Source organism: Cynocephalus volans, chromosome 6 (genome assembly GCF_027409185.1).
Source record: "Cynocephalus volans isolate mCynVol1 chromosome 6, mCynVol1.pri, whole genome shotgun sequence".
Lineage (NCBI taxonomy): Eukaryota > Metazoa > Chordata > Mammalia > Dermoptera > Cynocephalidae > Cynocephalus > Cynocephalus volans.
The window spans coordinates 27,492,171-27,503,059 of NC_084465.1; the positions used below are offsets into that span (position 1 = coordinate 27,492,171).

The 10,889-nt window shown below is 45.6% G+C and overlaps 1 protein-coding gene across 2 annotated transcripts; it reads right to left on the minus strand.

The window, feature by feature from the left end:
• Nucleotides 1-1,079: 1,079 nt before the first annotated feature.
• On the minus strand, nucleotides 1,080-10,658 carry GARIN1A (golgi associated RAB2 interactor 1A). Of its 2 annotated transcripts, none has more exons than XM_063101239.1 (5): nucleotides 10,507-10,658; nucleotides 7,822-8,034; nucleotides 6,580-6,829; nucleotides 5,136-5,254; nucleotides 1,080-1,269 (listed from the first exon to the last, which is right to left on the minus strand). In XM_063101239.1, the coding sequence occupies exons 1-5, from the start codon at nucleotides 10,656-10,658 to the stop codon at nucleotides 1,080-1,082; spliced, it is 924 nt and encodes a 307-aa protein (XP_062957309.1). The 2 variants fall into 2 exon arrangements, with proteins under 2 accessions (XP_062957309.1, XP_062957312.1); XM_063101242.1 differs by having other exon boundaries at nucleotides 7,822-8,006; nucleotides 10,506-10,658.
• Nucleotides 10,659-10,889: the final 231 nt, after the last annotated feature.

Below are 10,889 nucleotides of genomic sequence, written 5' to 3' on the forward strand. Positions count from 1 at the left end.
ATCTTCTCAGCTGGGATGTCTTTTCTGAATCAGTCCAGCCAGGATTTATCGCTCAGCCCAACTTAGCATGCACAAGAGGGAGGGCAATCGTGTTCTTTCTCCCTGCAACACACATGTGATGTGAACTATCGGAAACCAGGTCCTCCAGACTTTATTTGCAGACTTGGTGGCTCAAACATCACACCAACCTTAACAGCCTTCCCATGTCTCCAAAATAGGGCTCGGTATCTCTCCCATACTCTCCCTAAGGGCAGGTAACTTGTCCATCTGTCTTATTCTCTCTAATATTCTCAGCATCTATCACACTGTCTAGAACCTAGCAGGAGCTTGGTAAATACTTACTGAAATATTGTGATGGTATTTTTCAAGTAAATATTCCCTACTTTTCTAGAGGTTGGCCAAAGTTCCTGCCCCTCCCCAATACACAAAGACACCATGTCTTTAAGTTTGTTTTCATTAGGTCCTGGGTAGGAAAAGACAAATCAATCAGGATTCCAAGTAGTCACCATCTTCCTTCCCAGAAACCAAGTATTCATTAGCAAGCAAAGTTCGTACAGCCCAGGGTGAGCCTTCATAGTTTTACACCAACACAGGGAGTGGGGAGACAGACTCAATTGCTTGCTTAAGTGGGGCAACAGGGAGGTATCTCCCAGTTGGTCACCATCATCCTCAGGATTTCTTTCCTTTTGGGTTTCTTGTAGCAGCCCTTCCCCTGTTTGCTCCTATCCCATTTGAAAGAGGAAGTTGGATTTCTCCCCTTCCTTTGGACCGGCCTTCTTGGCTTTGCTTAGCTGCTCTGAGATTGCAATTGAGCAGATAGTAAATTTTTTTCCATTTATTTCCCTAAGAAGTGAGCTCCTGTTCCCATTCAGCTTGGAGCACCCCCCCCCCCTCCTTTAGCACAACCCAGCACAACTCTGGACTCATGTGGAGGATTATTGGTGGAAGTAAAGCAGCACCTTGTTATAAACACCATCTTACCTCTCCCATGGTCACTTGGCCCACAGTGGGAAAAGCATCATAGGAGGTTGCAGCACGTGCACAGAAGTCAGGGATGATCACTCCGTTTTGGCTAGGTGTCAGGGCCTCAGCAGATTCTCTCCTAGGGAGCTGGCTACAGGAGCTTGCAGGAAGTGCTCATTCAGATCCTCTTGTTCCCAGAGGCTGTGGCTCAAGGTGGCTCTCATGGGTATACTCAAACTGACTGGAGATGCCACCAGTGAGAGTGTCTTTTCAGAATCGTCTGTTTCAATGGCAGTGTCAGTGTTTCTGTTGGAGCCCAGGGATTTTGGGGTCATTGAAAGCAATAGAAGGAAAAGAAAACATTGTTAAAATCTATTTTGAGGGCACGAAATCAAGATGGCGGCATAGACGGTTCCCAGCATCACTCTCTCCCGCAAATCAACCAACTTAACAACTATAAAAATGTAACATCAGCCAAGCCAGGGCCGCTGGAGCTCAGGGGAAGAGGAGGAGAGACCTACAGAGTTCATGAAGGCAGGAGAAACTACAATGAGAGAAAGAAAAAGCTGCTCTGAGCATTTCGGGCCGCAGCTGCTTTAAGGCTGCAACTGCTGGGATCATGGAGCAGGAGCCAGCAGAAGCCACAGCTGTGCCCTTCAGATGGAGTTGCTTGGGGGCGGCAGGAGAGAAGAGGGCCTTGGCAGCCCCCAGGACAGCAGGACCACTAATAGGGTTACCATGGAACCACGCAGGAGCGAGGAGCCAGAACAGCTGAAAAAAGGGAGCCGTTCAGAGGCCAGTGAGTTATCGCAAGGGACCAACACAGGGCCTGTCCCACAGGAAGTGTTTGGAGCATGGGCAGTGGGGGAGATGGGAACACCGGGAGAACACTGGGACACAGCAAGGACAGCCAACCTGCCCCCCAATCAGCACAGGACCACTCAGAGGAGAATGGTCAGGAATGCAGAACTGCGTGGGGTGCAGTTTGATGAAAAAACTCAGGCCCAGATCATAGATTCTGCAGAACACAGACCCACCGGGTCTCTGGAGAGCCGGAAGTACCTATAAAGTCAACCATTAAACCCTGAGCTGCATGAAAAGCCTTCCCTAGGGAAACAGCAGCAAAGTAGCTATTTAAACAACCACACAGCTCAAGTACTGGTTCCCACAGGAAGTGTCGGTGTCGTCCCCCCCCACCCGTGTTAGAAGCAAAGGACAAAAAATTATTTCCGGCCCAGGCACACCACCAGCACCTTGGGGCCTGCCTGGAAACCAGAGGCTTGGATCCGGGGACTGGACCCCACTCCCACTTCCAGGCAAACTGCACCAGTGCCTCGGGGCCAGCCTGGGAACCTGAAGCATGGAGAAGAGCACCTCAGAGCCCACCCAGGGACCTGGGGCAAGGAGGAGGGGAACGGTCCTCTCTCCCACAACCAGGCACACCGTGCCAGAGCTTCAGGGCCCACCTAGGGACCTGAGGCATGGAGAAGGGGACTGGACCCCTCTCCCACAACTAGGCATATGGTGCCAGTGCCTTGGGGCCTGCTCAGGGACCAGAGGCATGGAGAAGGGAACCAAACACACCCCACAACCAGGCATACTGCCAGTGCCAAGGAGCACACCAAAAACAGCACCTTCACTTGGGTGGCCCACCACAACCACTACAATAACCATGGCTGCTGCAAAAGCAGCTAGACACCATAACCACCACGTAGATGGTCCGCCAACCACTGGAGTGCATTCACACAAGAAGGGTCACCAGCAGAGACAAAGAAAAGAAGAGGATGTCTCTTTCCACAAAACCCATTTCATAGTGACAAAAGAAGCATCTGCTCTATGATAATATTGGGGGACCTGAACACATCTCTCAGCATTGTACAGATCATCTAGGCAACAAGTTAACAGAGCAACCATGATTCTTTCAGAAGGAGAGAAGAAATCTAGGGCAATTAGAGGGGGGAGGGGGTGGGAATGGGAGAAAGGGAGAGATTGGACAAGGGGCATAAAGAATAATTACGATTTGTAACAATATATATGCTAGTAATATTGATTTAATCAACATATCTCAATGTTCAAGCCCAAAATATGTATAATCAATTTTGATTCAATAAATAAAATAAATTTTAAAAATTTTAAAAAATCTATTTCGAAAACCATTTATTTATTTATTTATTTGGCAGCTGGCCAGTATGGGGATCCGAACCATTTTCCTTAGCATTACAAAGTGGTGCTCTAACCATTTTCCTTTTCTCTTTTCTTTCTTTTTTTTTTTTTTTTAAGATGACCAGTAAGGGGATCCTAATCCTTGACTTGGCACTGTCAGCACCATGCTCTCCCAAGTGAGCCACGGGCTGGCCCTTCTAACCATTTTCTAATTATGTCTTTTCCAGCATGAGTGCTGGAAATGAAGGGCAGTGACAATATGCATATATGACAGGATGTATCTAGAGGGACTTGAGGGAGGAAGCTGATGAGGAATGTGACTGCAGCCCTCCTGAAGAAGAACAAACAACTCTCAAACCTTAAGTGTCACTTTGCTACACTGACAGCCTAATGTGTTATGACTCAAAAGCAAAATCTGAACCCACGGGGAGCTGCCTGATGCCCACTTTATCCTGCCAGATCTTCACATCAGCCTAAGTGCAAAGAAAATCTTAAGACAGTTTTCTAAAGTGATAAAACTTAAAAAAAATTACAACCATTTAGTGTGTCTAGAAAAACACATGGCATGGCTAAAAATATTTTTAAAATTCTAATTAGAGGTGAAATACATGTTTGTTTTTAAAGAAAAAAATAGAAACTATAAAAAAGCACCAAAAAGAAAATAAAAAGTATTCACAGTGTAACTATTCAGAGATAAGCACTGTGATTTTTTTTAAAGTGAAAATAATGTTAGGGTTATTTAGTTAAAAATAATATGGCTGAATAATCTAAAGAACGCTGCTGCAAAACACCTAGAAATGCTGGATAAAATGTAATAAACATAATTTTAAATGCATTGTTGAGACAAAAAGTAAAGGAAAATTCCAGGGAGCAAAAGAGAAAGAGAGATTGCCAGCCTGGAGCGACTGTAAGCCCTACCCAAGAGAACTCCTTAAGTGGGTGAGGGGACTCTGACAGCTAGTGCCTGGGTGAGATGCAGAGCCAGGGCCTGATGGGGCAGTGCCCAGATGAAAGGCAGGTGTCACAGTTGCAGTTGAGGGGCCAGGCAGGGGACTTCAAAGAACTCAAGAAGGTTCCTAAGAGAAAAAGTCAGCTTTAAACATTAGAAAACAGAAGGAGAAGAGAAGAAAAATGCAGCCCCCCCCAGGAAAGGCCATCTTCACAGGGGCCAGGCTGGGGGTAGGGAGAAGGTGTGATAAGTTCAGAGGTTTGATCATTTTCAGGGACTGGAAATTTTAATTTTAGAATCGAGTCTGCTTTTGCAATTTAAAGGGACCAAGGGACATTTTATATTCTCAGAGGAGGCCTGTATGCTATGGGGCCTGCCCAGAGAACTAGCTTTTATCCAGGGGTAAGAGGAAAACTTGCCTCACTGAAAAAATTTATAAAGAGAAGACAAAAATCAAATTGTGTTTTGATGATACACTACAAGTTGTACTTTTCAACGTTGGTTGCACTATCTTGCTTTGGGTTTTTGTTGCTTGCTACTGAAGGAGTCTAATACAATTAGTAAATTCGTAAGACTTTGGAGCTAGTGGTAGTATCCCCTTTGGATACTGTCTATTCTGTCCATTTTCTTTCCCCTGTGAAATCTTTCTAGCCATGTCTATTCTGTCCACTTTACAGAAGGGGCAGGTGAGGCAAAGAGAACTAGGGTCTTACCCAGAGGACCCCTGTGATCTGGGATTGGAGATGGTCAGCAGCTAACTCCGTGAGCCTGCTTTATTAGCTTACACTTCTTTGAATTAATTTACTCACCTCTCATTCTTTTTAATGAGCACCTGCCATTGAAAAACACTGGGAATGCCTAGGGATGAATATTCAGATCAAAGTCACAGACCCTGTTTTCAAGGACAGTAAAGTTGAGGGGAAAAGTCATGCACATGACTACCCAGAATAAAAAGAAGGAACTGAGATAGGTTGGTAGAGGGTGTCACTGACCCCAGGACTCTATGCTGGTGGGTGGTGGGGACAGGGAGATGCTGGAGCTGACCACACAGAGGACCCACCTGTCTGTTGTGAGATGGGGCCTTCCTGAGAGTTGTAAGAAACTGTCACTGGTCTGCTCGGCTGCCAACAGCATGAGGGTTTCGCTGGGTTGGGAGGATGTTGGAAGGCTGCTTTCAGGCTGAAGGAAGAAACTTAAGAGTCAGAGGGCCAGGTCTGCTCACGGAGTTCTTGGCTTCTTTGGGGTGGAAACTTGAAGGAACTTGTGGGATTACACTTGCGTTTCACGAGTGTGGGAAAGTCACTTGTATAGGAGCCTGTTCCTTAAGCATTAAGTTCCAGAATCAGGCCAATCCATGTCTCTGACATTATATATAATATATATATACACACATATAATACACACATATATATACGTATAACATAAATATACATATATACACATATTATACACACACATGTATAAAATAAACAGGACCTCTGGCAGAACCACTCCCTCTCTCTGGTGGGCTGGGGTGGCTACTCTGTCCAGAGCACAAGATCTGAATGTTAAGTATCACAGCAGTTATGCTGTAAAACAGCTCCCTTGCAAAGTTGGTGATGACATGCCTAAAGCATTCAATTTAAATGAGAGGAGGAAAGTATTCAGATTCTGAAATCTGAAGGTTTTGAGCAATCCAATCTACCGAGCTTTCCTTCCTGTGCTTCTACACTAAGCAGGGCCTCGAAAAGCCTTATGTGTGTCAAAAAACACCCTGAATAAACTGAAAGGGAAGATCAAATCTTTGAGGAAATATTTGTAAAAACTTGTGACTAAAGGGTTAAAAATCTTGATGTATAAAAAGATTTTATTTTACAAATCAATTTAGAAAAAATACAAGACTGCCAATAGAAAAATGGCCTTTGAACACAAGAGACAATGCAAACATATACATGTAACCATGTTCAGACACTGAAAATCAGAGATGCCAACTTTTTACCTATCATATGAGAAAATCTATTAAAACTTATATTACTCAATTGCGATAGGATATAGTGACACCGACACTCATATTATTGGTGAGAGTACAATTTGGCATGAACTTAATGGAAATAATCAACAGTATGTATTGAGAGCCTTAAAAATGTTTATGCCCTTTAAATTCTATTTCTAAAAGCCTATCTGAAAACAATCAGATATGTGAATGATATATATAAATGCTCATTTTGGCATTATTTACAATAATGAAAAATTAGAAACAACACTAATTGTCTAACATTAGGGAAATGGTTAAGTGAACTTTTAATTCATTCATGAAACCAAATAGAATGAAATTATCAAAATGATATTTACAAAAAGTTTTTTAAAGACATGAAAAAGTGCCTATGATATAATACAAAGTGAAAAAAGCAGCATTCAGAGAGATATATTTATATTATATATACACATGTACATACACACACATACATACACACATGTGATTTCTCTACAGAAATTATATATATATAAAGGAGGGCCCCACTTACTGTTGTTTCGGTGGAGCTGCTGGGCAATTTGGGTACTAGGCAGTGAGTGAATCGGATTCTTGGGTCTTTGGTGGTGATGGATAGACCTTTCTGCAGAATTTTCACCAAGCGGATCCAGAATTGAAAAACGGACTCTGGGTGTTTTTTGTGGAGCCTCAGATAGTAGATCTTTTCAGTCACTGTCCTAACCCTCAGGATGCGTTGGAGCTGGTCACAGATTCGTAGCTCCACGTACTTCAGGGGGAGAATCCTGGGCATGAGCAGAAAATTCCCAAAGCAGAGCCCATGATCTCACCAGCCATGCTGGTGCCTACCTAGAGCTTGGCACAGCTTCACTAGCCTCCCTCCCCAGCTGGAGGGAGAAAGCATGGGTTCTGAGTGGGAATGATTACTAAGACAGACTCCTTTCTACTTTCCAGAACTTACAGCTATTAAAGAATCTCCCCACCTCAATAACAATGGCTGATATTAATGTACAACATCTCATTGAATTCTCACAACAAACCTTTTATGAAAGATAACTGCCATTAATTTCACTTGACAGATTTCAAAACTGAGGCTCAGAGAAGCTAAGTGATTTCCCCGAGTTTTGATCTTATTAAGGAGGAACTAGAACCAAGGCTTCCTGACTCCATTTCCAGTCCTCCTTCTTATATCCTAATCAACTGTGTTGGAAGGGTAAGTAGGATGGATGTCTCCTATACATCCAGTAATTTTTTTTCCAGTTTCAACACCCCATAGTCCTATTTGAGTTTCATATTCCCACCTTTTCTTTGGAAACCCCCTACATCCATCTTGACAAAATAAAAGTAAACAAAAAGAAGCCAAGATCCTCAAAAACTAGGCTCGAGACAGGAACTGTGTACTGCTCTATCCCCAATACCAAGCACAGTGCTTGGTGCTTACAGATACTAAATAAATATTTGATAATCGAATAATGAATGCATTCTGCATAGTTTATACACCAAAGAATGCTGTTCTTTCTTTTGATCAAAAATCTGCCTGTAGGGCCAGCCCGTGGCTCACATGGGAGAGTGTGGTGCTGATAACACCAAAGCCGCGGGTTCAAATCCCATATAGGGATGGCCGGTTGGCTCACTTGGGAGAGTGTGGTGCTGACAACACCAAGTCAAGGGTTAAGATCCCCTTACCGGTCATCTTAAAAAAAAAAAAGTCCACCTGTAAAACAGTGCTTATGCCAATCATCCCACCCTTTGGCCCCTCCCTCAAGCCTTTCCTTACCTTCTGAGGGTGATGAGCGGGGCATCACTAGGTGTGCTCCAGGTGGAAAATTGACCCCGGGGCCAGGTAACATTGGCCATCAGGAGGATATTGGGGAGTGGCAAGGAGGGCACCGAGGAGGTCACCCCGAGGATCACGGTGGTGGATCCTTCAGAGACATCCACCCAGTTCCTGGGCTTGGTGACCTGGAAATCAGCCCCAGGTACACAGGTCAGAGAGGAGCAGAAGAAAGGTGAGGAGGGATACAGGTGTGAGAAAAGGACACTTCATCTTGGTGAAAGGTGTGTGGCACATTGGGCTGGGCCATGAACTGCTATTGATTATTTTTGTTGATCTCCCCCAATTGACTTTAAGCTCATTGGCAACAGGACCCCTGTGTTGCACTTCTTTGTGTCCTATGCATTATCTAACTGTAAAAAGAAGCACTAGGATTAAAAAAAAGCCGAGTGACATTGAAATTTTTATTCCCGCACCCCCGGGGAGGAGAAGCCAGCCCTGGTTTCTAATGGTCTGGAAGGGAGATTGTGCAAAGAAAGACCCAGAGAAGAGCAAGGGGAGAAAAGAACTGTTGAATGGGGAAGACCCAGACAGCCGAGTCCAGGGAGGTGTGGGGGGCTCCCTCCGGGATGAGGGAGGGTGCCCCTTGTTGCTGGGCCTTGAGTGTAGTAAGGGCCTGTTCTCTTGAAGCACCTGGGGGAATGTGGCAGGACAGGGGTACTGGACACCTGGCACTGGGCACAGTGTCCCAGCTGAGACACCCCCCACCTCCCTGTCCAGGGCTGGCAGAAAAACACCAGAGCTGCGGCCACTGAGTCACAGGGGCCAGAATTACGAACATATGAGAAGAGACCCCTGTGTTCCCAAGGCCAGAGGGCCTTCTCCCAATGTTCCGGACTTTGTAAGACTCTCGGAACCATTCATTGTACAGCCTCTGGTGAAACTGGGGACAAGGGGAAAGCCCCAGGAATGACTGAAATTTAATTTCCCACCAGCTTAACCAAAAGGTACTCCAAGAAAAGTGAATTTTGATTTTGGGAAAAGTGACATTTCTGGAACCCATGTTGTGGAATGAAATTCGTATCCCTTACAAAACATACAGGACTGCCCACGTGGAGAGTCAATGCTCAGTAGATGTTTGTGGGTGCTGCTGCTTTGAGGCGATGATGCTGATGGTGATGAGGAGGAGAGGGGAAGACTGAGCGGCACAGCTGTGCTACAGCTGTAATTGTAACTCAGTGCATTGAATCACTTCAAGTAAACTTTGAACATTGCTGTGGGTCAGCCCCTCCCTGTCACATTCTGAATTTCTTGCTGCCTGGATCACTTAGTTCCATTCCGAGACTCTAAACAATTTTAATATTAGGCCAAAGAGAGAACAAATCTGCTACCACAATATCACACCCATGTGTAAATGACTAGAAACTGGATCCCAAGCCTAGATTTCCCACTACTGCTCCTCCACTTAGAGTGTGTTAAGAGCAAGCTCACCCCCAGGTCTGATCCCCCAGCTATGCATTCCCCCGGGGCAGCACAGGGACCACGGAGCACCATGAGCCATAAACACAGCTTCCCAAAATCTGGGGGGCTCATTGTTCTGTGAGAACTCTTCAAATTAAGCCCCAAACCCACCTTGAATTGTTCCTACTCTCTCTCCTACAACTTTTCACAGCTTCCCCTCTCTATCCAAATGGATTCCTGTCCTGCAGACCCTTCTGTACATTTTGCCTCCCTGCCTCTACCCATGTCCTTCGAAGTCCCTCTGCCTTGAATATACTGCCCTGCTCTTTCACTTACCAAAGTCTCAGCAATACCTCAAAGTACCTTAAGAATCTGTCTTCTGAGAAGCCTTCTTCAACTGCCAAAGTGCAGAGAGAGTGCTCTGAATGCCCCCAGCATCCACTTTCTGTACTCATGCTGTGGGGATCAGTTGGCCCAAACTATCTGACAGGGAGCTTGCTTAGACAGTTACCCTTTTGTAACAGGTAAGCCAAATTCATAAGCTTCTTGGCCAGGGACACTGTCTGATCTCTCTTTGCATCTCCTGCCCTGCCCACAGCAGGTACTTATTATGTGCTTGCTGGCTGACTCACTGGTTATGCCACACCAGCAAAGAGCACAGGTGCATAGGTTCAGGCTACACTGCTAGAGAGAGGCAGGCAGCACCTGGTAAGATTTGATCCATCTTAAAACAACCACCCCACACTCACAGTTCTCCATCTCACCATCAGTCAGCTCACCACTCTTTTGGGGGATGACAGAATCTGGACATTTGGATATACCCAGTGGCCTTGCTAGAAATAAGGCTGTTTCTAAACTGCCCCAGAGAAAGGAGGTTGGATTTTAGGGCAGGGTTTCAAACAGCAGCCTTTGTTCCCTGTAACCATCCAGTTTAGACAACTGGCCCAGAGGAGGTGCCTGTGGACCCTGCCTGGAGACTGAGCTCTAATCTCTCCTTTTGTAAGGTATAAATCTGTTTCCTTAAAGCATATGACCTGCAGGGAGCTCCACCATGCTGTAGGCACAAACTGGGGTGAACTTGGGACCCAGACCTTCTGGTTTTCTCAAGCATTAGTGGCTTCTTTCTTCTCCCCAGGGCTTTCAAAAGCCACAGAATTTTCTGACCAACTCCTAGGAACAGGTTTTGGAAAGGGAAAGACAGCTAGACCTGAGCTGCACAAGGGTACCTGGATAAAGTTGCTTTCAAACACCACTGAGTTGGAGAACAGGTTGAATTCTGGAGAATGAATCAGTTGACAAAGAAGACCATCTTCTACCCCAAGTTCCACTCCAGGGCCTGGTTCCTTGACCTCAGGTGGGAGGCCCCTAATTGTACTCATTGGTTCTTGGGGAAAATGGGCTGGGGAACATTTCTGGGGCTCCACGCAGACCCAGCCCAACTCCAAGGTGTTGGTGTGACCACTGCCCCCCACCTCCACAGCTCCACCTGCCCTCCTGACTTACGGGCTATCCATCAGGGCTGGGAGGGCCTGTCAGCTCACAATGGCAGGAATGACATCAAGGAATGTGATGAGTAACAACAGGAAAGGATAAAAAGAAAAGGAGAGGAA

What these genes read in the sequence shown, in the direction of transcription:
- GARIN1A (XM_063101239.1), bottom strand. Translation starts at nt 10,658, where the DNA reads ATGAGTACAATTAGGGGCCTCCCACCTGAGGTCAAGGAACCAGGCCCT. An exon ending in TTTGAAAGCAACTTTATCCA is followed by an intron (nt 8,035 to 10,506) that starts GGTACCCTTGTG and finishes CTGCTCCTCTCT; the next exon opens with GACCTGTGTACCTGGGGCTG. An exon ending in CCGCTCATCACCCTCAGAAG is followed by an intron (nt 6,830 to 7,821) that starts GTAAGGAAAGGC and finishes GCTCATGCCCAG; the next exon opens with GATTCTCCCCCTGAAGTACG.